Below are 26335 nucleotides of genomic sequence, written 5' to 3'. Positions count from 1 at the left end.
ATGCCCAATTGCATTCTACAGTCGTGAAATTACAATTTAAATTCGAGTAGAATTAGAATATTAACCAAAAGCCAAATATATAAAAATATCTTTAAATTTATTAGAAAAGTTTAATTAAGTTTTTATTCTTTTATTTACTCAATCAAACTAATTAAATTTTATAAAAGATTCAATTAAGTTTTCATCGTATTTTTATGGCTCAATTAAATCTATTAACTTTTATAAAAGGTCTAATCCATAATACTAATAGTTCGAGATCTCCTTACACCTCTTGTGGAATTAATTTTTCATAGAATGCATGCAAAAAGAAAAGAATAATGAGATATTTTTGCTCTTATAGAGATAATTTTCAAAACTTTAGGGCAAACAAATAAACAAAGATTACAAAATTGTATTCACAAATTACACATGCACTTATTGTCGGATTAAAATCATAAATATAAGAAAATCAATGTATTTAGTATCACAATTTACTATTTTAGTATAAGATTTCAGATATATATTAGGAGGGCTAGCAAGTCACGAATTGTATAATACGGATAGCCATTATCTTATGATCGCTATAAAAAGTAAAAATTCATTTAATACGGACGAGAGATCTCAACTTTTAAGAGAAAATGCTATTGCCACTTGAGCTAAGTCTGAGGTGTTAAAAAAAAAAATAGAAGTTCAATTTTTTATTATAAAAGAATATGAAATCTTGACACTTGAAATAATAGTACGTATAATATTATATATGATTGTGTTAAGTAATGCCATTTTTGACCGGATAAATAGTCCACATACTGGATGTCAGCTTAACGTTTCCTTTCCCTAAATTACCTTATCCAAATTATTACATATTAAAGGAAGAAAAAAGGGTAAAATTAATGTTGGTGCGGGAGTTGGCGAGACGTTGACCTAAACACAATCCAGACGCCAGTTCCCCAATTCGGAAAGGCTTTAGGGATACACCAAGCCCACTTTCACCCTTATCATCGTCATGGGTTGGTAGAAAACAAGAAAACCAAATATGGATAGGGATAGGGATCACTTGCGTGAGTGGGGCCTATATCATGGTTGGTGACAATATTTTATTTTGTTCTTAGCTATGATGGTAATTAGTTGTAGTGCTTACGTCTCTCCTTGCTTGACTCTATGAATAATGGAGCTTTGGTAAGAATTGGTAATCACAGCTCACATGACCCACAAATTTTGCTTTTTATTAGGACCAGTTTTGGTTCCTATTTAGTTAGAAGATTGAAAGATGCTTGATGTAAGGCCAGAGAAGTTAAAATAAACTATGCTGGGATTTGAACTTATCTTGATTTAGTATTCATTCTCGATGAATAATCAAATTTGGAGTGGGGGATAAAAGGTCAATGGCTAAAAGAGTAGGCCTATTTCCATTCAAGTTATGCCTAGCCAAACATGACCATGGGGTCACCTGAATCATACCAAAATTGCCATAGATCTACAACAATCATAATTAGAGTTTTAATTTTGATTTTGCTCCGATCCCAATCCATTGGTGGAGTGGATTCGATTGACTTTTTCTTTACATGTTTAACGGATAATACTAAATTTATTTAACAGTTAAAATTATTTGCATATGAAAGTAGTTTAAGAGTAAATATATTTTTTATATTAAATATTAATCATAAAATTGTAAATTCTTTCTTTATATTAGGATGCTAATCTATCAATATAATTATTAATTATTAATGATATAAAAATTTACTATTTCATGTAAAAATATAAACGGGCTAGAATTTCTGATTCAGGTTTAGTTTCCGACCCAGTTCACGGTTCAAACCGGCAATTTGGCCAGGTCTACCTACGTGTAGAGCTGGAGTTTAATGTATTTAATGATTTTATCGTTTATCTTATTAAGTGTTCAGTAGAAATAATTATGTCAGCAAATAAAATAAATAAATTGCACATCTGGTCAAAACCTGAAAAGATTCAACATACATACATGGTTGTTACTCCTGTGTAGAAAAGGAAGGATTTTATATCCACTCCACTCTCTCTTAATAGTAAGTATAGTCTCTGCCTCTTGATTTGATCGTACGGACTCTGCAACCGTCGAGTGAGTACTGTCACATCTCCAAACCCTACGCGGCATTTCTATATTTCTATGTAGAGAAAGATCTCCACTCCTTATGTATTGTATGATCTGTTTGGTTAGCGCGAGAATGTTTAAGAAATTGAAAGAAAATTGACGAATTAGTGATTATTACTACTCTGTAATTGTAGTCCATAACAACGAGAGAACCTTGCTCGTTTTATTTTTGTTTGTTCTTTCTTGAAGAGAGTTATGGTTTTCTGATGTTCTATTTAGATTCCTGTGTATGTTTTGGTCAAATGATCAAAACGACATTGTTTTGAATTGTCAGATTTTGTTTGATCTTTATGTTTTAATCTTTTCTTGTTGTTTTGAATTTTATCTTAGTTACTGTCTCTGTTTTACTCATGGAAATGATTTCTGCGACTGAATATCAGTTATTTGCTTTAGTAATTGGTTCTCTTTGTGCTTGAAGATGAAATACTATGAAATCTTCAACCTGTAATTTCTATTTTATGGACAGATTTGTAAGTTAAAGTTCCACAGCAGGAGGCATGCATTCAAACACACACACACACACACACACACACACACAAGTTAGTCACATCTAGTTGTGCATGCTCGTGAATTTGGGAATAGAACCTGCGGATCTGTTTCCACGACTTGTGTTTACTTATTTATGAAAATGGATATGAACATGTATGTATTGCAGACATGTTAAATCTAATGATTTATTGACTGAGGTTTTTATTTGGTTTCATCAAGAGATGGGGGTATATCTCAGCTCCCCTAAAACAGAGAAGTCTTCAGAAGATGGTGAGAATAATAGACTTCGATATGGGATGTCCTCTATGCAAGGATGGCGCGCAACTATGGAAGATGCTGTCAGTACTCTCTTCAAGATTGTTATTTCAATCCACCCTGATTTACATGTGATCTTGTGAAAATTGAGTGATTAAGTTAAAAAAATTTGGCTTCCTTGTATGAACCCATAAGCAAGGTGTTAAATTTAATGTACTGTGCCACACCGTCTGCCCAAACCAGTAACAGCTTCAAAATAATGTAAATTTCATTGGTGCTTTACTTAAATGATTTAAGTTGTGATTGTGCATCAGCACTGCTAGACATTTTTTGCATTATTCAGTTGTTCCCAGTTAGAGCTTTGCCACCTGAACTCAATCTTTTGTTTCCTTTCACATCTGACATATGCGGCATGCTTTATATTGTGCATTTAAACATTACTTGTGAGATGGATATATTGGCTTATAACTGACAGGACTTCTTCTGTTAGCAATTTGACCTTATTCACAATAGTCTGCGAACTAAATTGAATGAAAAAAAAAATTTGACTGTTAACTTTATTCCAGCCGAAAGCATAATATTCACATAAAGTGGTTATAAGTAGCTGAAGCACCAAGGAGATTGATAATATTGTCATTTTAAGTATTTTCTGTTTAGTTTACATGAGTTTTTATGTTAATAAATAAACTATGCTTCTTTTGTCTTTTGTGCTTTTGCAGACTGATGAAATTAGAAGTGAGAAATTGATACATATTCCTTATGAAATTGTATTTGATGCATAGAACAGAGATTTTGCACTAGGGACTTAAAGTTTCATGATTTTTCAATAATTGTGTTTTCCTGCCCACTGATTTTATATGAGGTGTTTAACAGCATGCAGCTTATCCAGATTTGGACGGTTCCACATCTTTCTTTGGTGTTTATGATGGCCATGGAGGTCAGCATTTATTTGAGTTCAGTGCTTCTTCTTTTTTATTATTATTATATTAGTCTGATATTTATTGTTATATCTCCTCATATTTTGTCAAAAATGTCAAAAACTTTCTTTCTGAAGTTGGATTTACTTTGCTGGCTGCTAATGTAACGGTTACTTTGCCTTTTATTGTTAATAGAATAGCATTTATTCACTTTACATAATTAACTTCACCTTTTAAAATTAGTAGATTTTGCATTAGATATGTGCATTTTCTTTTTCTATCTCTGGTAGAGACTTAGTTATACACGTAATAAATGGAAAAAAGAGAAGTCCTTTTATGTGCTGAGCTAGTTTGAGAAAAAAGGATTTAAGCTCTGGTTGTACTCGAAAGGGCTTAGGGAGTTAGGATTAGTGGATTAATCAATTTGATTTCCATGTTTTAGAATTAGACCCTCAGATTTTGAGTTTCTTTGGTTGCTTAATTTATTTTCGTTTGTGCAATCAAGTGCCTTAACTTTATCTCATGTTCAATCAAGTCTTTGTCACTAATGCTGTCGAATTGTGCTGGCTATATTTATTTTCTAAAGTTCTGCTTAGGGGTGTTAAATTTAGATAATCTAGCACTTTCAGATTTTGCTGTTTCCAATGACAGATTTACAGTATAATTAGTTAAAGGACTTAATAAGTGAAATATGAATAGTGAAGGACTTGATGTATTTATTAAGTTTGAGGATGTTACTGAAAGAGCTGAGATGTTTATGCAAGGACCATAATTGAAAGAGTTCTGAAGTTTGAAGGCTAAACTTTAAATTTTCATTACGTTTCAAGACTTACTTGACAATAAATTCGGAAAAACTTTGCTATAATTATGCAATGTGAGTAAATATCTGTTTATTTCGTGAAGCAGAACATGGAAGGAGGAAAGCTATTAGACGTTAGAATAATTTAATTAGAAGGGTGGTGGCAGAAGTCATACATCCTCAAGTCTGTTTGTTAACAATAATTCTTTTTCCGAGTAGCTTTTTAAGCCCATATTAAATTGCCCCTCCTATTGAGAATTGAGTCATTCTTTTCTTCGGCATGGTGGAGTTAGTAGCAGTGGTAGTGGTCAATGCAATAAAGTTCTTATTAATCTTTTTTAGGCTAGTAATTTTTATTTGTGGGTTATGGTCATCAAGGTCCACCAATTTGCAGGAAAAGCAGTGGCTAAGTTCTGTGCTAAGTATCTTCACCAGCAAGTGCTCAAGCATGCAGCTTATTCTGCTGGAGATTTGGGCAATGCATTACAAAAATCGTTTCTCAGGTTATTTCACTGATTGCACTTGTATTTTTGTTTAAAATCTCATGACTTCTCAATGTCATATGGAGCTTTATAATAGTTCTGACAATTTCTTTAGTGGGTACATGTTCTGAATAGGTTGGAAACTTGGAATGATTCTGAGTTATGCGATATGTTATTTGATAACTAGGGTTAAGACCGGTAATGATGCTCGAGCTATATGTTATGCTGTATAATTATTATGCTAAAAAAAATAATCGTTATACCATCATGTTTGCTATAACAATGAATGGTAAATGTGGAAGTTGTCATGTTTAACTATTATTTGTTACCGCTTTTGGTCATGGTTGACTTACGTGTCGAATATTTCTGGAACCTATGGGTAGAATTTTAATTTAAATTCATAGAGGATTAAGTTAATTGTTTCTTACATCAAATATGAGTTCACTTAATTTATTTCCTACCATACCATTATTGTTGCAGAATGGATGAGATGATGCATGGACAGAGGGGATGGAGGGAATTAGCCATATTGGGTGATAAAATAGAGAAGGTTTCTGGGATGATAGAAGGGTTTTTATGGTCACCTAGGAGTGGTGATGTCAACGGGCATGTTGATGATTGGTCTTCTGAGGAGGTGCTTTATCAATATTAATTTCAAGTTTGCGATAGGACATTACATGCTTATGTTATTGTGACAGAAAAATACTTTCAAGGAGTACAGAACTTCTTGGAACATTTTCATTTGGGGTTAACTTTTATGCTTAATGCAGATTTTTATACAAATCTAAGCATATTTGTAGAACCCACTACTTACTTGGATCTTGGTTTATATATGCTGTATTCACTAATTAACGTAGGTCAATAATTTGGGTGATTTAATAATAAGTCAAGGAAATTTTGTTTTTTACAACTAGGGACCTCATTCTGACTTTCAAGGACCAAATTCTGGATGCACAGCATGCGTTGCAATTATTCGAGAGAACCAACTTGTTGTTGCCAATGCTGGTGATTCTCGTTGTGTTATATCCAGGAAGGGCCAGGTATTATCCTTTTGCTCTCTTCTTATTACTTCCCCAAACAAACTTAAACTTTGGGTAGTTTTAGCACACACTCCGGTAGAGTGCTAGACACACATATGATATGTATAAGCAACTTTTTAACTGATCAACATTTTGAGTGACTGATTAATAAAATCAGTGACTATTTAATCACATTTCTTTCTACCATAGAATTGATTTTAGGGTCTTAAAACTGCATCTTGCATTGAGGAAGAGTCAGAATCATTAATGGCACAGACAATGGTTGAAAGTTCATATTTAACTTGAAACCAATCTTCTATATCATTTTAAATTTTCCCAAGAACTCCATGTTATGTGTATTTTGAAGATTTATTACTTTATCCGATAGGATTCCTGTGATACTGTGCGAGAATATCTCATTGTATGTCATCTGCGGAATTTTCAACTGGGAATGTTAGTACTAAAGTCCTATCAAATGTTTAAGCAAAATTGAAACAATTGGAAAGAACTCTGGCATCAAAATTCTGATGGACAGAATGTGAAGCAAGTAAATTGCATATGGTTGCATCATTGAGCTTCCTATTCCTGCTGATGGAAATCTGATATTATGGGATTGAAAAAAGTGAAGGAAGGTGCAAGGCCAAATTTGCTGCTTAGCTTTTAGGTGCAAGAAGCATCTTTAGTTGTCAAAGCAGGTAGGCTGCGTTTAACATCCTCCAAAAAAGGGAGACACTTGATTTTCGTTGCCTTTGGTAACTGAAGAGTAAAAGTCGGATCCATAATATTTTTGACAGACATATTTTCTGCTTTCTTATTTATGAAACATAACCAAAGTTCAGTTATGATGTCCTCCCTGTAATTTCTTCTGTCTAGATGAACTGCATACTTTTGCTGATTTACACATCATTCTCTTGTGCAATTATGCAGGCATACAATTTGTCTAAAGATCACAAGCCTGACCTTGAGGTCGAGAAAGACAGGATTCTAAAAGCTGGAGGTTTCATACAAGTTGGACGTGTTAATGGAAGTTTAAACTTGGCTAGGGCTATTGGTACTTGAATTTACTCCAGTTCTATTCCATGCTAAGGAAAGGGAGGAAAAATTCCTGTTCTTTCTCAATTGATTCTCACAATAACGTCATTTATTGCAGGGGATGCAGAGTTTAAGCAGAATAAATCACTGCCAGCTGAGAAACAAATTGTGACTGCCAATCCAGACATAAACACAGTATGTAGCATACTGTTTACACATGATTTCATTTGTTTTTGGTTGATGGTTTTTGTCTTCATTATTTGTTTGCCACTTTCAGTTCATGCAGATCTACATATGCAATTTGCTGTTAAGAAAAAGGATTTTGTTATCAGTACTCTGTAAATTTGGCCTATTATTTGAATCATGATTCAGTGTCTGTATCTTCCTTTCTTTTTTTGAAAGTAATGTTATTGAGAAAGGAAAGTACGCCATTGAAGACGAGGAATCCTCCTACAGACAACTATAAGAGAGAATAATAAAAAAGTGTCCTCAATCAAGTTGGAAAACAGTCTTTGTAAAGATCTGGATGCATTATGCATAAGCTCGTATAGAACCCTAAAACACCATCTTGTCCCTCATCAGATTAAGGACATAGCCTGATCTGAAGTTATATGCATTTGTCTCGATCGAATGCTCCATAAAGATGCAAAGAAAGGCATGATCCTAAGGATTTTTGGCATTTTTCCTGCCACCAAATTCTCTCCATTTTAAACAAACAAAAGTCTAGATATTCTAGACTCACATGACTCCTCAAAAATGCTAAATAGGTGATTGCAAATTGCGAAGCTACTTCAAAATATAAAAACAAGTGAAAAACGAGTCTCGCTATACTTCTGCTTAAAAAAAAGTCACTAAACATGCAACACATTACACAGATTAGGTGATTAATCCCTTATCTTATTTTCTTTCTTTCTTTCTCCAAAAAAGGGACACATATGGTACATTTGGGTTTTAAGAATACTAGATTGCTTGGCTGGCACTACATGTTTTCTTTATATGATAATTTTATTATGTCATAGCTATTGTCTTATTTCTTCTGGTTTATACACTCTGTATAGGTTGAGCTCTGTGATGATGATGAATTTCTTGTTCTTGCTTGTGATGGCATTTGGTAAGGCATCTTTTGTCTATGTAGCACTTTTCATATCATGAAGAAAATTGCCCACACATGATTGCTTTCCTTTTTCCTTCTGTCATTCTGAAAATAGATCCTTAAGAGACTTATTTATGCATTAATAGATTTCCAAGTAGGATTGGGACCTAAAGGCATCAGCTTACAGACTGACAGCGTAGGAAAACTGTATCTTGGAGTTGTTTGGACCCTTAAAGGACTTGCATGACTTGCATTGGAGAATGTTACTATTATCTTCCTGCTGACTGGAAGTGAATCTGACCAGATAGATGCTTGCAAAGAGAACTGATATTCCATTTCATATTGAACCTAACATGCTAGCAGATGAATTACTCCTTTTCGAACTTCTAAGTGTTTTTTTTCCTGTGACAAACTAGTATTTGTGCTTTTGTTCATTAATAAAAGCTAGTACTTTTCCATAATACTGGAAGTTTCTGCTGATTTGGCTTAATTTATCATAATTAAAAAACACTTGCTTAAAGTTGAAAATATGTGAAACTACAATTATATTTTTGAATTTTTTCCAAAATACAGTACAAGTACCACATCAGATAAATGAAGTTACATAAGCAGGATCTCACGGCGTAATATTTAAATACTGTCTTTTACTAACGTATATACGCTTATACACTGATTTGTAATGAAAGAAAAGTATGTATTTAAAGTTAAAATTATGGAAAACCACATGCATATCTGTTCAAAATTTTCATTAATTTTATATTATGGTTTTGTAATTTCACTCTCTCATATATATTAGGGATTGCATGTCAAGTCAGCAGCTAGTGGATTATGTGCGGGAGCAATTAAACAATGTAAGATGTGCAACCACCTGTTAGAATTCTATCTATATGCATTATTATAGGTAACAGCATTTTGTCCCAAACCGTGCAGGAAAATAAGCTTTCAGCGATTTGCGAGAAAGTTTTCAACAGGTGTTTGGCACCTGTTGCTGGTGGTGAGGGATGCGACAACATGACCATGATTATAGTCCAGTTTAAGAGACCTGTTACTTCAGGTGCTTCTGTAGAGGAGCAGTCACTCTCCTCTGATCAACCGGCTCAGACGACAGCAAATATTGATGAACCATCTCAGTGTAACAGAAGCATAGTGAAGGTTGATGAGGGTTCAACAGAGACCAAAGAAAAATAATAATTCAACCGTATTGACTGAGTGGCTCATTTTTGTGCAAGCTGGAATCTGATAAACACAAGAATACAAGACTTCAATTTTACGATTAGGAAATCGGTTCTTGTGATTGTAAATGATGAGGATACTCTTTCTTTTTCTTCTTTTTTTTTCCTACTTTTGCCTCGGTAATTGACGTTTTCTAAGTTCTGTACATGTGATCTTTTTGTGGGTCTCGTTAGAAATTTTCAATGGCGCTTATTGACGAATTCAGGATTGTGTCAATTTCAGGACGTGAAAGGCGAAACTAATGAACCGCAGGTTTTACACGAGAAAGCATAAAGTGTATACTAAACTGCCTTGTAATTTCTCCGTCTTTTCTTTTTCTTTCATTTTGTTTTTAAACAACTGAATAATCAGTCTTGAAATTTGATTACTGCATTAGATTCAAAATATTTTATAAAGTTCATTTATAAATTTTAAAATTTTTATATTTATTTAAAAATAAAATTACATATTCAGAATTGTATTTAATTTATTCTTTTGTCTTTTTTTTTTCTAATAAGTTTCTTCTTATTATATTATATTTATTTTGTTTAAAGAACTCCAGTATGATTTTCACGGCATGAGAGATGAAGCGTTCTATTTGTGACGGAGAAATTGAATATATATATATATATTTTTTCACATCTTTCTTTTCTTTTTAAGAAAGAAAAATTAGTTGCTTTTACCATTCCTTGAATTTAATTTTATTTGACTTGGAGTGAGTCAAAAGAAACCTCTTTGAATCTTTGTAATAGCAATGTACAACCTGACAAGTCAGAAGTCCATATAGATAATAGAAATAGTTGAAAATTGAAATACCAAACCCATAAAACTATTATTTGCTAGAAAAATAGAGACCATTATCAATTAAAAAACAAATGATAACCATAATTATCAAAATTTGACCTATTCCCCTAAGATACGTTTTAATATATAAATAATTGTAAGCTTTTAAAGAAAACAATAAGAACTAAAAAGTATAAATTATAAGAATTGAAATTATTAAGAATCTAAAATGTCAATCAGACCACTCCCTAATTGTTTTCTTTCCTATAAAAGTGTAATAAATCAATAATTGTTTTTTCATTTGGTTTATGATAGTGATGTATTTCTCTTCTCCATTATTATTATTATTATTATGGATTTAAATTATATTCCTATCTCCTTAGGAATAATACTGAATAAGATTTTTTTTATATATAAAAAATATCTATTGATGTGAAGGTATGAAGAAGTAGTGAATCATGTTTCTTGATTGAACCTTGTTTTGAAATTTTCTATGTGACAAAACAAGGCATCACTGTAAGGGGCGGCGGGTATGTGAATGGGACGACTTTGCTTATTCATGCTTCTTTCAATTATCCAAAGGCCTACTGGCCAAGAAGAAAATCAAGTTTCTTTTTTGGGTTTTATCTTATTATTTTGGCTCTTTAATTTTTTTTTTTCTATTTTCAGCACCGATTCAAATATTAAAATTAAAGTTGAATTTAAATAATGATAAATGTTTATATTTCATATAAGAAGTAGATTGATAAAATCTGGATTTAGCAATGCCTTCAACTTGCATTTTTATAGTATATTAGGATATTTTAAAGATATTTCTTCTTTAAATTATTATATCCAGAGAAGAATAAATTAATATCTGAAAAATTTGATTCATTCATTTATTGACAGAAAAGTTGCCATCCTCAATTTGAATAACAGTATTGTTATTTGTTAGTACATATACAAATAGTTTCTGTCTTTTTTATACATTAAAAAAAAACACCTGAAAATAAATAAAAAAGAAATAAGTTTTTTATTTTTAAATTTTTGGTAGTTAGAAATTTGAATTTTAATCTTTCTTTTTTCCCTAAACCCTTCAGCCTTTTGAATCAATTGAAACCTAATTAGCTAAGATTGAAGAAATTAATGCAAATGGAAGTGACCCAGATGAATGTTCTTGCCACAGCAAGTTAGAAACATTTATAAGATTGAAATTGGAGATGAAACTGTATGTACAATGAATGTAGTATTATTTGGGCAGCCCCAATTGTTTGTATTTTCTCAATGGTACGGTTAATTGATTTTTCTCTGCATGAAAATGAAAATGGTAATGGGTTTCACTTTTGACCACGTGGAATTTGGCCCCATCCAAAATTATTTTCTGTCTCTATTTATATGAAAATGGATAAGACCTAATACATCATCACCCAACTTCTCGTACGCCATTTTTATTTTCAAAAAATAGATTTTGTGCTTATAAAAATTCACAGGAAATAGCAATTTGATCTCTATTATTTAATTTATATTATTAGAGATGTAAATGAATCAAGATGAATTATTTAAAATTATGTCGGACAAAAATCACATTAATAAATATTTTTATTAATATAAATTTATATTTTATTAAAATATTTAAAATAAAACACAATTTTACTCTATTATATTCTTATGTTACCTTATTTTATTCTTATTTTTACTCCTAATGAAGGGTAAAAATAGAAAAGAAATAATGACTATTTATTAAATTTCATTTCTTGAAATAAAATTTTCTTTTGAAATAATTTTTTTTAAATGACTTATTTTATAATAGAGAAACACATATATGACTAATTCATGATATAATCCGATTTATATTAACATTTGTTAAAGAGAAATACATTCAAAATAAAAAATAAAATTGAAATCCCCTACATCTCCTGCTAAAAAGAAAATAATTAAGGAATTAAGAGTAATTAACATGTGTTTATCTTTGAACTTTATTTTTATCTAATTATTTTAGCGAATTGCAAGACAATGATTAAGATGTTGTCTTCATTATCCTCTAATTAATCCTTAATCCACCATTTTCAAGCAGCTTAATAAGGATCCGTTTATCAGGACAACCAAAAAAACAAACACAATGACCATAAATTTTCTAACACAATATCCTTCAGCCACGTGTAAACCCGTTTCTAGAAATCTCCTTATCCGCAATTTTAACTGCCCCGTTTTAAAATTAAATATTTATTTTGACATCTTTTCTCTAGAAAAAAGAAAAAAGAAAAAACCGCTTCTGACGAAGTAACGGTGGCATTATCCGCTTTTTCTCTTTTAAAAGTCCGTTACGAAAATTCGTTTATTATCTTTTCAATTCAATACTATTTTTCCTAAATCTGCGCGCCAATTTTTTCCTCGCGGTTTCTTTTATACACATGAACAATGTGCACGTGTCATTAGTACAAGTCATGTATCTTTCTATGCCCTTGTATTGTACAGTTCTTTGCAATTTGCTCCTTGTATTTTATTATATTTTCTAGCGTTAGCTCTACTTTCTTTTAGTTTGTTCTTTTGTGTTTCTTTTCCTATAAAGAAGACACCACTTAATTTGTTTATTAATTTTCGTGTTTGGTGGTTTATTATAGTAATTCAATAGAAAAAAAGGGTGTGGATCAAGTTTTCCTCTATTATCTTTTTTTATTTATGTTGATTTTTTTTTGAAACCATTTATATTGATATTTCATGAGAAAAGGATTAGATTGGAAGTCATTGTCAAGTTTTCAATTTTATTACCCAGTTTAAAATTTTATTTAGAAAACTAAAAGTAAAGTGCATATCTTATGCCTTTTACCTTTAAAACTAAGAATCTTTACTTATTTTCTTTTAGTTTAATAGCTAACCGTTCAATAGTTGGTATAAAAATCACTTATTATCAAATTTCTATTTTTTTACGAATAAATAACTAATTTTAAATAGTAGTTAAAATTAACGTCATTAATTAAAAGATTTAATTTTTCTATGAGTAGAAAAATATTATTATTTTACTAGATAAAGATTCAACAAAAGACCGGGTGGGAATGTGAAACCAATCTATAGTCGATTCAATTACACGTAATATTATATATTTTGTTGTTGGTTTCATGGAAAATAATGTTTTTTAAAAAAGTTGTACCTTGTAGAGTAATTAAATATTAGCCCTTGCCCTTGTCAATCCCTCTCTATAGAAGAAGGATCCTTCCTCCTGCACATGGGTTGGCATTAAAATACCAATTTCCTTTGCCAATCAATACTTATGTCTTAATTACACAACAAAATTATTAATTGTTTTCGAATAACGAAAAATTCTGTCTACAATTTACAAATACCAAAAAAGAAATGGGCTAACCAATTAAAATTACAACAAAAAACGGATATTCCAAAAATAAACCCCTTAAAAAAGTTTATTTATTTATTTATTTATTCTACTTTAATTTCTTTTGTTGTTAGTAAAATACATAAATCCAAATCAGAAGTCTGACTAGGACCACGAGATAAGCACAGCACTCTATTCTCTCTCTAGAATTGACACGTATACACGTTAGCACCATTACATAAAAACGTACTCTTTTGGATAAGGACCCCTCCAATGGCAATATCTGACCTCAAAAATCTTTAATTTTTTCCTTTTCCTTTTCCTTTTTGTTTTAAAATTTTCTTACTCTATAAATATAATACAACTCAACTCTTTGAATCAAGCAAAACCCTTATCCTATTTTTATATTCTGTTTTTGAATTATTGATTGATGTGTCATTTACTAACTTTTTAAAGAAGACCCTACTTTCTCTTCTTTATTGGGCCACAACACCAGCAACTGCACCATTCATTTAATTCCCTTTCATTCAACCAAATCTCCTTCCTTTCTCTCTTTATTTATATAATTTTCTCTGCCCTTTTGCCCCCTGTTTTCTGTTCTAAATCGTTCTTCCTTTTTTCCCCTTATAAGAAAAAGATTTTGTGGGTGTTTTCTTGGATTGCGTTACCATTGGACTGAAGATTTTTGATTTTTGATTCTTGAAAAAGAATGGCAACTGCATCTGTTGGTATGATTGGAGGAAACGGCTGTGCTGGGTCTTCATCTTCTTGGTTCCAGATCAAGAATAGGAAGAAGAAGAATCAAATGGCGAGAGATAGAGTCAAGTTTTTCTGCGTTTCTTCTTCTTCTGCTGTTATGGATCCTTACAAGACTCTCAGGATTCAACCTGGTGCCTCTGAATCCGAAGTCAAGAAAGCCTTTAGGCAGCTTGCTTTGCAGGTTTGCAATATTCTGTATTTTTTATTTTTTATTTATTTATTTTTCTTTTCTGTAGAGTTGATTCTTGATTTCTTTTCTTTGTATTGATGATTGTTTATTTTGTTTTCTCCAGTATCATCCAGATGTATGCAGAGGAAGCAATTGCGGAGTGCAGTTTAGTCGGATTAATGAAGCCTATGATGTATGTAATCATCTCCTTTTCAGTCTGCTAATTTTCTTTTTCCAGTTTGGTTGTGTTTTGGGTTTGTTTATTTTGTTAATTTGGAGCCTAAGAGGTTTAACCTCTTTTAAGTTGGCTAATAACCCAACAGAAATTTAAGGGAATAAAGATACATACAAATCCAACACTTATTAATTGCTTTTATTGGGAGGAAAGCAATTTAATTTAATTTTATAAGCAATTATTAGAGGCAGATTATGAAATTTTGTTTGATGGATGGATAAAACTTAATATAATAGGAGGGTGACCCTCATAGAAAACACCTACAATTGTTCTGCAAAAGATAGAACACCATCATTTTTCATGGGACCCCACTGCTGTCATCATATAGCTCTTTGGGCATTAGTTTTTTCTTTTCCTTGATGCCTCATTTTCATTGTTATTATTAGTACATATGGGCCCATTCAGTGCCCTGTCTCAGGTCTAGAACTTGTCACCTTACATGACCAAACCCATTTACTTTCTAGAATTGCATTTAATTTCTGTTGTCAGATCCTTTACATATGAATTCATCTAATACTTCAATATGCCAATGCCAGATTGTGATGAGCAGTTTGAGAGGAGAAGCAGATGAATCGCACGTGTTTGAGTCATCATATGAACCCTATGATCAAGGAGTCGATGAGCCAATGAGGGGAATGGACGACCCTGATTGGGACATGTGGGAAGAGTGGATGGGATGGGAAGGAGCTGGAATTAGAGACTACACATCCCATATTAATCCTTACATTTGAGTTTCAATTTTATGATTGTAAATAAATGATCATTAATTAAGTACTGTAAATTTAATTTACTGAGTTAAAGCCCACCCACGTATATATTTATATGATTCAACCTTTTTCAAGGAAAAGGTTGTGTTTATAATGGACGTGGTGTTGAAGTGGCTATTCTGTGTACATAATCTTGTGGAGCCTGAATCACCAAAATAATTACTCGTCTCTCTTCCTTGTCTTTTTGCCCTTTTGCTTGTCCTGTTCTCCCTGTGGCTGTGGGGCACATAGCAGTTTTTGCTTATAATTTTACTCTTCTTATAATAAAAATAGAATAGCAGACTACTTCAGTACAAATAATGGAGTGAATCCGTGTAAGAACAACTGTATCAAATCCTAGCCAGACCTTTTGGTTTCTTAGGAATAACTCCATTGATGCCTGAATTAGCTGTTATGAAGCAACAATTGACTATTACAATGCTGTTACCTGACTAGCAAAGTGTCATTCATAAGATTCTATTTTTCTTCACGGAAATAAATTACTTAAAATATGGGGTCATTGTTTGATACGCCCATGTGAGAATATATATGATCTTTGCTTCTGCATTCCATTAATTTTTCAAGCTCCCCCTGGTTCTTGTATTGTAGTGGTGAGAGAAAAATAAAATAACTTTTATTTAGACCTCCGGTTTACGGAACTTAAATTTTAAATAGTTTCAAGTCTAATATTTTATATATATATATTTTTTATTTATGCGATCGTGTGGACCATACAACGTTTCGTTATTTTTTTTATATTCGTTGTAAAAATAAAAATTTATATAGAACACAACAAAACTCGAATTCAAGTACTCTCACTCTCTCTTCCCACTTGAATTACCACTAAATTTCTAATATTTTATTTTATTCTCTAGAACTACTTGTTTATTTTATTACCCTTCATCTACCATAGCCTCAATGTTATATGGTTTGAAATCTGAAAAAAACATTCTCTTGCTTTCTTTTCTTTGAACGGACTGGGCTTTTTAAATAAATTTGGGCCATTTTTTACATGGGCCCAATGTCCTATTTGCATCATTTGCTTATCCATGGTTTTCGTTATCAAATGAATTTATCTTTTTTTATTTTTTATTTTTTATAACCATCAAATGAATTTATCTTAATTATGGAAAAAAAAAAAAACAAGAAGAAATATTTCTACTATATTTATGAGATGTCATGGTCATTACATTTTAATTTTTCAATCAATTTTCGAGTGGGACTTTCAATTTAGCAATTTATTTTTGGTCACTTTGATTAATCCTTTTTTTGGGTCCTCTCTCAAAGCAATTCTGCTCAGCAGGAGTGGCATCTCCTGGACCTGCATGATGATATGTCATCATCATTACGTTTAGGTCTTTGGGTTCTTAGATATTTGGTAATTAGGACAAGTATATAAGTTAATTACTTATGAAATTACCAACTTAAATTCTAATTCTTTTATTTATCTATTATTTAAATAATACTCACTTTCTTGAAGGAGTTTATTAGATAACATTGAATGACTTAATTGAGACAAATATATAAAATTTATGGCTAATAATTATTACGAGTTTAAACACCAATTAAATCATAATTAGCAAAAGAACAAGGTGCTAATGATGCAGGAGCAATTTGGATTAAGAAATAATTAGTGAAAAAATTAAACAGGGTTTAGTTTAGGGTCTAACTTGTACCGTAACTTTCCTTGCGCTTGCAGGACACTCCCTTTTAATAAATGCAAACTACACTTACAAAACTGAACTAACTAAATAAACTTGTAAAAACAATTATTTCTAAATAATGACTAAAAGCAATTATTATTTAGATTCTAATTGATTCTTAGCTTAAAGTTCTTCTTTGTTCTAATTACTTAAAAAAATAATAATTCTTAGTGATATCGATTTTACAGCTTCCATTCTCTTCACGATCTCTCATAAATCGTTATCAGGTACTTTCTCTGATCCTACGAATCTAGGGTTTTTATTTTCAATATTTTTGAAAGAAGTTCTGTTCTTGAGTAGTGTTTGGTTAATTTTAATTAATTTCAAAATATATGTTTAATCACAGCTTCTTTCGCTTAATCGGGCTTAGAATTTTTTTTTTCTCATCGTTGCAATTGGAGGTGAAGGATACATATTTATTACTTTTTTTTTTAGTATTCTTAATAACAAAAAATGCTGCGAATTACAAAAATTACAAGGATACATAAGTTTCTTGTATGTAATTCATTTTAAGCTGCGAAATTTGGTACTGAATTCTGTCGTAATTTGCTTTTTTGGTGAATTTGGAAAGTTCAATTTGGATAAATTTGTGCAACTTTAGTATTGTAATGCTGAAATTAGATAAGCAAATTGTGTTTTTTATTGACTGCAGATTAGTAGAATGTATTATTATATACATAAATAAATGAGCTTTTTAAGTAAAAAGCTGATTGGAGATGAGTCTCTTCTTGTACCCAGTAATCGTAGTAAGGAAAAACAATGAAGATATTGTAATGGGTATGCTTATATTATCTACACTATGTTTACCAGCTATTGAAGCTTTGATTTGATGGCGGATCTCAAAGAGCGTCTGCTCCCACCAAAACCTGCATCAGCTATAAATCTTAGAGATGCATCTTATAGAGCATCAGCATCTGGACGTCAACCTTTTCAAGGGATAGATGTTTTGGGATTGAAGAAGCGTGGCCAAGGATTGCGGTCTTGGATTCGCGTTGATTTATCTGGAAATTCACAGGTCATTGAAGTTGACAAGTTCACTATGATGCGTCGTTGTGATCTACCTGCTCGTGATCTTCGGTTGCTTGATCCTCTGTTTGTTTACCCCTCAACAATTCTTGGTAGAGAGAAGGCTATAGTTGTAAATTTGGAGCAGATTCGGTGCATTATTACAGCTGATGAGGTTCTGCTCCTAAATTCTCTTGATAGCTATGTGTTGCAGTATGTGGTGGAGCTACAACGACGGTTGACAGCACCTGGAGTAGGTGAGGTTTGGCAGTCAGAAGGTCCTGAGTTGAATAGAAGGAGAAGCAGGAATTTTGACAGGAATTTCGACAATGTATTTGGGAACCCATCCCCTGATTATTTGCCCTTTGAGTTTAGGGCTCTTGAAGTTGCTTTGGAAGCTGCCTGTACATTCCTTGATTCTCAGGTGTGTAAGAGTGAGCCTTAAATTTATGTTATACTTAATTTGAATCGGTGGTCTTAGACTTGGTTAAAATTGGTTATGCAAGAAACAGGAAGTGTGACGCAGGCCTTGTGAAACATGTATTACTGTTTCGTTATTTACTGTTTCAGCTTAGTGGACCATCCTGCCATGATTTTGATGAACTAGCCATTGTTTGCATATAACTACTGAATAATAGTGGGTTTATCTTGCTCCTCTTCATAATTCTTCTATATCTTCATTGATGCTTGGGCTTTATTTACATATCAGTGCACATCAGGTCTGGCTGGATCTCTGTATGCTAGACCTGTGTGAACTGCACATTTTGAAGCTTAAGGACACGACTGTGTTTTTGAGTGTTGCACATAGTTGTCAAATTGAGATTTAAATTGAGAATCGAATTCCTCATTTTGTGAATTTAGAGAACTCTTAGTGATTCTTTAGCATTTTGTGAGATCCTCTTTTATGAACAATCTAATAAAATCTCCTTGCAAATCATTTCATCTTTCTCTTTTTATTTGTTTGGCGCTCTTGCTGAGTACATGCTTGTTTGGTTCTCTCCTTCTAGCAAATACACACTTTGAATAAAAGGAAATATATGGACCTTTGCTTAGTCTAACAATGAATGTCTTGGAGTTAGAATTATTAGGGTGTGCAGGTTCAAGTTCAGAGCAATAGTTTCATGCTAAAATGTTGATGAGTGGTACTGTTAACATACTTCCTCCCAGATCCTACTTCCATGTTATCATAGCTAGCCAGTAGTCTCTATGTACACCTATTGCCTTGTCATGGCAAGCATTGACTATGTTAAGATGGTAATTGTCTCTTAAATTTTGCATCTATGGTTCTTTTGTCCTAGTAAAAGCTTGCCTTTTGAGTTCTGCTGGCTGTATGACGAGTTATTTTCTCATGGACGAAAGACATGAAATTTTTTCCATGTTTAAGAATGTAATGGAAAATTAAAATGAAAAGTTGATTACCATTTGATCAGAGACAAATTTTGGGACAGACAGAAATTGAAAGATCTAAGTTGACTAGATATATCAATATTAACTTATAGACCATAGTTATTTCTTGAACATCCCATTTGTTTTTGGATTGAGTGCTTATTTTAAGTATGCTGTAGTATCTAGGGTTGATGCATGCTCAATTGATCAGCGTTTCGTGTCAAAACCAGAAGTTTGCATGTGTTTTGAGTTTATTGCTGATTGATTGTGCGTTCCGATGGTATTTTAACATCCAGCTGATCCTGTTTGTGCGAAACTGAAAGTAAACAGTAATTTATATTTACATCTCTCTTATAAATGATATTGACTAATACTTCTGAAGCTTGGCTTAATACAATGCTGTTCTATAATTCTATAGTAATTGAAATTGCACTTGTCCACTGAATTCTTTTCTAACTATTTTGAAATTGCTTCCATAATCATGCATTGCATCTGTATTTATTTCAAACAAAAGTAGTTCTGTCGGGCATTTCTGTGTACCTTTTTCTGTTTTATCTATTGTTGGCTGAAAATTCAAGGAAAACTGTGTATTCTAAAGGTATAATAGCATGTTCACATTTTCTCTGGTTAAAAATCTTTAACTTGACCAAGTTTCTAATTGCTGAAACTTGGCAATTTTCAAAGGCAGCAGAACTAGAGATTGAAGCATACCCATTGTTAGATGAACTGACATCAAAGATTAGTACATTAAACTTGGAACGTGTGCGGCGATTGAAAAGCAGACTTGTTGCCTTGACCCGGAGAGTTCAGAAGGTACAACATTTTAAAATATTTTTTTCCCCTTTATTTGCAAGTGACTTTTAGTTGATACCTTTTCCCCACTCTTATGCCTCTATGAAATTATAATATCTAGGTCAGGGATGAGATAGAGCAGCTAATGGACGATGATGGAGATATGGCTGAAATGTATCTCACTGAAAAGAAAGGGCGCATGGAATCATCATTCTATGGAGATCAGTCTTTAATGGGATTCAGATCAAATGATGGTGGGATATCTCTTTCTGCCCCAGTTTCTCCTGTTTCCTCACCACCTGATTCCCGGAGGCTTGAGAAAAGCCTGAGTATTGCAAGGAGTCGGCATGAGAGCATGAAGAGTTCAGAAAGTGCTACAGAGAGTATAGAGCAGTTGGAGATGTTGCTGGAAGCATATTTTGTTGTCATAGACAGCACCCTGAACAAGCTGACATCGGTAAAAACAGCTGCAACATTTAGTTTCCATTTCATCATTTCTTGCACAGTATGAAGATATTAAGTTCTCTCTTATTTAATATTTCAGTTGAAGGAGTACATTGATGACACAGAGGACTTCATCAACATTCAGCTGGTATATGTCCCTTTTCTTCAGCCCCTTGTCTCCTTGATACAGATGCTCATTTTGATCTCGTTATTTTAGGGTGGAGACTCAACTAAATAGGAAACTAGCTGTATTCATTTGATCTTAAGACTGATTATTGATTTTTTGATTGTAGGATAATGTCCGAAATCAACTTATCCAATTTGAGCTTCTACTCACAACAGCAACATTTGTTGTTGCCATCTTTGGGGTGGTAGCAGGTATCTTTGGCATGAACTTTGCTATACCAATGTTCGATGACCCAAGAGCATTTAAGTGGGTCCTCATTATTACTGGAGTGGCCGGAATCACCATATTTTGCGCATTTGTATGGTTCTTCAAGTACAGAAGACTTATGCCATTGTAGATAATACTAGGAATTGGCAAATTAGACGTGAAGATTATTATACACATTCAATTGCTGCTTTTTTTATTGCTTCTGTAGTCTGTATATGAAATTTTAAAAAATCTATTGGAAGATGGCTCATCACCAGGGCAATTCTTTAAGCTTAAGTTCATATTTTGACTTCTCTAATAACCAACATAAGTGGTAAAAGGAGTTCCATTAGTAGGAAAAAAAAATATAATTTTTGAAAATTCTATTATCCAGTTAAATTGAAGTTTTAAGGATATGCTTAGTTCCCCTCGAAAGTTGAATAATGGTGTCAGGATATGTTTAGATCGTCCTGGAATTTTATCATTTCATTAATTAAGTAAAAAAATTGCTGACTCCTGATTCTGTAGTATGCTGGAGCCAAAGCATAAGATATGACTACTATCATTACAAATCAGATCACTTGAGGGTTACTTTTGCTCCCGAATGGGCAAAACATTTCCCTTCTAAAATGTTGTCCTACTTTGTCCAGTGCACCTTTCTCACCGAGACGTCTAAGCCATTTTATCCATCTCCTCCCCCTTCTCTCCTCTATTTCAGAATTAAAGATACTGCATATGTAGAGGGAAATTGACTAGAGATGCATACTTGCATCATCCATCAGTTATTTAGTATTCACCAGAGAAATAAAAAGAAAGAGGAATATAGATAAACCACTTGGCAGTAGAATAAATGCAAGAACATCATTTTGTCGTTCAAACTACTTGATATGCTCACCTGATAATCAGGTCCAACATATGTAGAGTACGAATCTTACTTATTTTTTCATCCAACTAGTGTATTCTACAAAATTGTCAAAAAACTAATATTTTCCATTGGTAAATCATCTATTTAGACTTGGTGACTTCCGAACTATTCAAGTTTTCATCGGATAACCATATGCCTAATGTATCTCATGACAAAAGAAGTTAATCACCCTCCTGGCCTTGTAAAATAGTTTTGTCAAACAAAAGGTAAAGGAAAGTGTGCACAACCACCAAAAGCCTTCATACCTTTCTACTACCAAAACACTCATCGGAAACAAATTCTTTCAAGCAAAATTCAGAATGGTCATCACGTCGAACCAGAGGAAAGTCTTTCACTCCGTGCTTTATCAGCTTTTTCCAAGTAATCTTGATGGGACTGATGCTTTGTTCCTGACAGGGGCAGAATTGTTAGAAACAGTTGCTTAATTGCATAAATACACACCAATTACACAAGGTAAACAGCACAGACAAGATAAACTAAAATGCAAATGTAAAGCCCATGTCTCCAATTATTCACTGCTGAGGCCAATTTTATATCAACCAGAGGAACCCTAACACAACACTAATCTCAAGGATTTTCTTGAAGGAAGCTTTATACAAGAGGACAGCATAACCGGCAACACTGCCACACAGTATCCTGTTACATAAAAATCACAATGAAAAAATTGTAGACCTTGTGTTTTCAATATCGTCCATCTCAATTAAAAAAAGGGCCTTTTATGTGCCTGCCAGTTGCAAACCCTTCTGCAGGAGACATGGGATGCTAGCTGAGGGCATGGCTACTTATTCTTTTATGCTACAGGTGATCAAAAGCAAAGACTTATTAACAGTGTCATCAAGCAGTGAAAACCCAAAGCATGTTTAAATTTCATTATTTCAGGTTGAATATGGCTGATCTTACTGAAGGTTAAAGAAATAAATTTCACTACAATCTGAGCATTGTCACTACAGCCTCATCATAGTAACACGATCTAGCATAAATTCTGAGAAACCTGGAGCCAAAAGATAAGACATCGATGATTGACCATCATCAAAAGTAAAATTCCTCCAAGCCTACCATTAATAATTGAAATAAGAGATACATAATTATATACTTCAAAACCAAGAATCTAGATTCCACATTCAGTGACAAAATAAAATCATTGAAGTTTCTGATACATCTTCCGGTTGAACTACATAAAATTGCTACTTTTAATCATCTAGGGCATTTTTATTCTGAAGCCTAGTAACATTGCCTGACTATCTTAAAATGATATACTTTAGCTATTCAATGTTTGTTTAAATAATACAAAGTTCAAATTTAGAAAGTACAGCATGCACATACAAAGAAATGAAATAACTTAGTGTTCTCATCTGGCAGAACCCATAGTCAAAACCAGAAATCCTTACTCCTTGATAACTTTTACTTGCAAACATTGCAGCATCCGATAAAGAGCTTGACCAAGTGATGTTCTCTACTCCTGTGCTTGTCTTGAGCCTGAATATTGTCCTTTTTTTTTTTTGAGTTCTTTCACCCCATCATACCAAAGCACATTTACCTCTCTAAAGAAATCCTCGAAATTGATATACCCTAATAAAAACACCCACTACACTGTTGTCAAGTAAATTTACCAAACAAAGCTTTCAGTCCCATCATTTGAAATTGATCCTATATCCTTCCCTAGGCTATGTTTCTCCTCACCTATCATCAGTTTAACAGCACAATATATGCATATAATAAAAGTAAAGTTCAATTCTTTAGCTCCAACTTAAGCACGCTTCATCATAGAGGCTTTTAACAACTAAACAAGCCAGCACCAATAGTTGAATGACTAAAAAATTCGATGAATTCAAATACAAAAGAACTTAAATAGAGACGTAAAAATACAAGAGATGCAAAGAATAATAATACAGTAAAAGTAAGAAAAGAAAAGACCTCTGTTCATAAGATACCAAGGAACACCAAAAATGACAGTGATAATAGCAATCCCAGCCATTACATGCTTCTTGTCTCCACTGTATAAAAAATGCTCCATCTTGGACTTGAATCCTCCTCCTGATCCATTACTCCCATTGCCTTTTGCTTCACTTCCCATTCTTCTTCTTCTTCTCCTTCTTCTCGACACCTCGCCCAAATCTCTAGGTTTTCTATCGGGAAAATAATATTGGGCTCTCACTTTGGGCCATTTAAACGTAAGCCCAATACTTAGAGACTTAATAAATTAACTGACGAAGAAACAGCAAATCGAAACGACTGTCGAGTAAGTGCGTGTCTTAGCTTTCAATTTCTTGATCATTTTTCATCAAACTTTACGATTTGCATATTGAAATCTTCAAATTTTTAAAGAGAGATGGCGAGCACAGCGTGTTTTATAATTGTCAGTAGGAATGATATTCCTATTTATGAAGCTGAAGTTGGATCTGCTGCAAAAGTACGTTCTTTTCTTTCCTTTATCATTTTTCAGTTCTTGATTTGAATTTGCAATTTCTTTTTTCTTTTTGAGCTGGTTTTTGCGGTTAATTTATGTTTGGATAGAAAGAAATTAAAAAAGACATTTTGTATTAGCTAGAATTGAACTACACTGAACTCTTGCAAATGATGTATTCCAAATAAGGCCTATGGTAAATCAATTTTAACGCTTACATTTATTTGATGTGATGACAGAGAGAAGATGCTGCTCAGCTACATCAGTTTATATTACATGCAGCTCTTGATATTGTTCAGGACCTGGCTTGGACTACTAGTGCCATGTAATCTCTATTACCTCTTTTCCTTAAATATATTTATATTGAAAGCAATTGACATTTTCTTATCTACATTTTCTTTTTGTCACAGGTTCTTGAAATCAATTGACAAGTTTAATGATCTGGTGGTTTCAGTTTATGTTACTGCTGGTCATATCCTTTTTTTTTTTTTTTTTCTGATTTGTCTAAGGACTTTTTTATTACACAGAATCAGCATAGGGTCCTTCAATTTCTTATACTGTCATTGTTTAATGTGTTCCTTCACTTCTCATACATACTCGATTTATGCTACTTCACAACCCTCACAATGATGATGGAATCAAGAGCTTTTTTCAGGAGGTTCATGAACTTTATATTAAGGTAATTTCCTTTGCTGATAAAAACTTGCATATTTAAAATGGCATGAAGACAGTCATTTCGCTTTGTTATCATGATTGCCCCTTTTGGGTGATTCTTATATTTAATGTTGCAAACTGAACAAGTGTGATAGCCATATGACTTCGCTCTCCAATCTCTGTTCATGTGTGTGCGTGTTGCCTGGCCAGACACCTTTCTGTGTATGCTTGACCTTTTCTTACTTATGCCACGAAACAAGAAATGCCATTGTCTACTATTATGTATTTCTCGAATCAACTCAAACATAAGTCATCTCACTTCATAAATGAAACTGCAGCTCATAGTTGAAAAAAGAATTATCTTTCAGTACTTATTCTCCATCCTTTAACTTTTTATTCCTGAAAACCCTTGCTCCTGGCTGCCAACTGTGTGCCCTACGCGGTGTGATTTGTGAAACATACTGACAAAGTTAACCTGCCATTTTCAGTTTTGATAACATTTGTATTGCCACATGATCATCCTTTCTTTGCTATGACTCTAAAGGAGAATCCCATTTGCTTTCCCTATGTTTGCTCAGTGTTAAAAGCTTGATACTTAGAACTGAAATGTCAAAGGCATAATGAAATGATCCAGCTGAAGTCTTCTTCATCTCCTCCATTTTATTTTCACACTCTAATATTAGGAAGCAGAAATTTTGGACTTCCATTGAAGTCTGAACCTAACTGTAGTGTTACTACTGACCCCCTCCATATCATTAATGCTTGCAAGATGTGCTTGTACACACAAAGTTGAGTGTGGATGACCTGAAGTTGCATGTGTGTTCCTTCTGTGTTCATTTATTAAAATTTAACTCTCATTTGAATTTTTTGTGTTCTTCCTTTCAAAAGACATTGATCCATAAATTTCATTGGGACTTTTGCAGATTCTTCTCAATCCCCTCTACTTGCCTGGTTCCCGCATTACATCATCACATTTCGACACTAAAGTTCGGGCACTTGCAAGAAAATATCTGTGAACACTGTTTTTGTAGTTTGGATACAATTGCTATGAAGATGAACCTAAAACATTATCTGAAACTTCAAACCAGTTTTTTTAACGTTTTGTAAATCTTTTGGAGTAGTTTTGGAGGCTCCTTGTGAGTACCATTATCTGATACAATTGCTCTGCTGTTTGCTCAGTGGGTGCACCAAGCCACTAACCTGACAATTTTTGAATTGATTTGGAGGTTGTTCGTTGATCACGATGCC

General features: G+C 32.9%; 5 protein-coding genes across 7 annotated transcripts; 4 read left to right on the top strand and 1 right to left on the bottom strand.

Moving 5' to 3' along the window:
* Positions 1–1880: 1880 nt before the first annotated feature.
* Positions 1881–9683, top strand: LOC8280258 (probable protein phosphatase 2C 60). Of its 2 annotated transcripts, none has more exons than XM_048378098.1 (11): positions 1881–2018; positions 2813–2931; positions 3722–3785; positions 4959–5067; positions 5527–5680; positions 5961–6086; positions 6993–7116; positions 7216–7292; positions 8156–8208; positions 8987–9041; positions 9121–9683. In XM_048378098.1, exons 2-11 carry the CDS (start codon positions 2815–2817, stop codon positions 9376–9378), a joined length of 1137 nt encoding a protein of 378 aa, XP_048234055.1. In that variant the 5' UTR covers positions 1881–2018; positions 2813–2814; the 3' UTR covers positions 9379–9683. The 2 variants fall into 2 exon arrangements, with proteins under 2 accessions (XP_048234055.1, XP_048234054.1); XM_048378097.1 differs by having other exon boundaries at positions 1919–2071.
* Positions 9684–13867: 4184 nt separating this feature from the next.
* On the top strand, positions 13868–15590 carry LOC8280257 (chaperone protein dnaJ 8, chloroplastic). Its single transcript, XM_002512691.4, has 3 exons — positions 13868–14432; positions 14545–14613; positions 15192–15590. Exons 1-3 carry the CDS (start codon positions 14202–14204, stop codon positions 15384–15386), a joined length of 495 nt encoding a protein of 164 aa, XP_002512737.1. The 5' UTR covers positions 13868–14201; the 3' UTR covers positions 15387–15590.
* Positions 15591–17106: 1516 nt separating this feature from the next.
* LOC8280256 (magnesium transporter MRS2-1) lies at positions 17107–21395 on the top strand. The gene is made up of 6 exons (XM_015715264.3): positions 17107–17331; positions 17915–18533; positions 20180–20308; positions 20409–20744; positions 20832–20879; positions 21025–21395. The coding sequence occupies exons 2-6, from the start codon at positions 17934–17936 to the stop codon at positions 21253–21255; spliced, it is 1344 nt and encodes a 447-aa protein (XP_015570750.1). The 5' UTR covers positions 17107–17331; positions 17915–17933; the 3' UTR covers positions 21256–21395.
* A 573-nt stretch (positions 21396–21968) lies between these two features.
* LOC8280255 lies at positions 21969–24134 on the bottom strand. The gene is made up of 2 exons (XM_015715266.2): positions 23944–24134; positions 21969–22418 (listed from the first exon to the last, which is right to left on the bottom strand). The coding sequence occupies exons 1-2, from the start codon at positions 24101–24103 to the stop codon at positions 22336–22338; spliced, it is 243 nt and encodes an 80-aa protein (XP_015570752.1). The 5' UTR covers positions 24104–24134; the 3' UTR covers positions 21969–22335.
* Positions 24127–26328, top strand: LOC8280254 (trafficking protein particle complex subunit 2). Of its 2 annotated transcripts, none has more exons than XM_048378016.1 (6): positions 24127–24268; positions 24355–24439; positions 24673–24758; positions 24844–24905; positions 25027–25112; positions 26011–26328. In XM_048378016.1, exons 2-6 carry the CDS (start codon positions 24359–24361, stop codon positions 26101–26103), a joined length of 408 nt encoding a protein of 135 aa, XP_048233973.1. In that variant the 5' UTR covers positions 24127–24268; positions 24355–24358; the 3' UTR covers positions 26104–26328. The 2 variants fall into 2 exon arrangements, with proteins under 2 accessions (XP_048233973.1, XP_048233974.1); XM_048378017.1 differs by having other exon boundaries at positions 24131–24272.
* The last annotated feature ends 7 nt before the right edge of the window (positions 26329–26335 follow it).

The sequence above is a fragment of the Ricinus communis genome, chromosome 8, assembly GCF_019578655.1.
Source record: "Ricinus communis isolate WT05 ecotype wild-type chromosome 8, ASM1957865v1, whole genome shotgun sequence".
Classification (NCBI taxonomy): Eukaryota; Viridiplantae; Streptophyta; class Magnoliopsida; order Malpighiales; family Euphorbiaceae; genus Ricinus; species Ricinus communis.
Note: the sequence above shows the minus strand (reverse complement) of the source record. Positions and strands in the feature narration are given on the sequence as shown.

Excerpts from the sequence above, each read along its gene's own strand:
- LOC8280258 (XM_048378098.1), top strand. The coding sequence starts at position 2,815 with ATGGGGGTATATCTCAGCTCCCCTAAAACAGAGAAGTCTTCAGAAGAT. Across the intron at positions 5,681-5,960 it reads ATGATTGGTCTTCTGAGGAG|GGACCTCATTCTGACTTTCA; the intron begins GTGCTTTATCAA and ends TTTTACAACTAG. Across the intron at positions 6,087-6,992 it reads TTATATCCAGGAAGGGCCAG|GCATACAATTTGTCTAAAGA; the intron begins GTATTATCCTTT and ends GCAATTATGCAG.
- LOC8280257 (XM_002512691.4), top strand. The coding sequence starts at position 14,202 with ATGGCAACTGCATCTGTTGGTATGATTGGAGGAAACGGCTGTGCTGGG. Across the intron at positions 14,433-14,544 it reads TTAGGCAGCTTGCTTTGCAG|TATCATCCAGATGTATGCAG; the intron begins GTTTGCAATATT and ends TGTTTTCTCCAG. Across the intron at positions 14,614-15,191 it reads GGATTAATGAAGCCTATGAT|ATTGTGATGAGCAGTTTGAG; the intron begins GTATGTAATCAT and ends TGCCAATGCCAG.
- LOC8280256 (XM_015715264.3), top strand. The coding sequence starts at position 17,934 with ATGGCGGATCTCAAAGAGCGTCTGCTCCCACCAAAACCTGCATCAGCT. Across the intron at positions 18,534-20,179 it reads GTACATTCCTTGATTCTCAG|GCAGCAGAACTAGAGATTGA; the intron begins GTGTGTAAGAGT and ends CAATTTTCAAAG. Across the intron at positions 20,309-20,408 it reads TGACCCGGAGAGTTCAGAAG|GTCAGGGATGAGATAGAGCA; the intron begins GTACAACATTTT and ends TATAATATCTAG.
- LOC8280255 (XM_015715266.2), bottom strand. The coding sequence starts at position 24,103 with ATGGGAAGTGAAGCAAAAGGCAATGGGAGTAATGGATCAGGAGGAGGA. Across the intron at positions 22,419-23,943 it reads TTGGTATCTTATGAACAGAG|GAACAAAGCATCAGTCCCAT; the intron begins GTCTTTTCTTTT and ends TGCCCCTGTCAG.
- LOC8280254 (XM_048378016.1), top strand. The coding sequence starts at position 24,359 with ATGGCGAGCACAGCGTGTTTTATAATTGTCAGTAGGAATGATATTCCT. Across the intron at positions 24,759-24,843 it reads GCTTGGACTACTAGTGCCAT|GTTCTTGAAATCAATTGACA; the intron begins GTAATCTCTATT and ends TTTTTGTCACAG. Across the intron at positions 24,906-25,026 it reads AGTTTATGTTACTGCTGGTC|ATACTCGATTTATGCTACTT; the intron begins ATATCCTTTTTT and ends CACTTCTCATAC.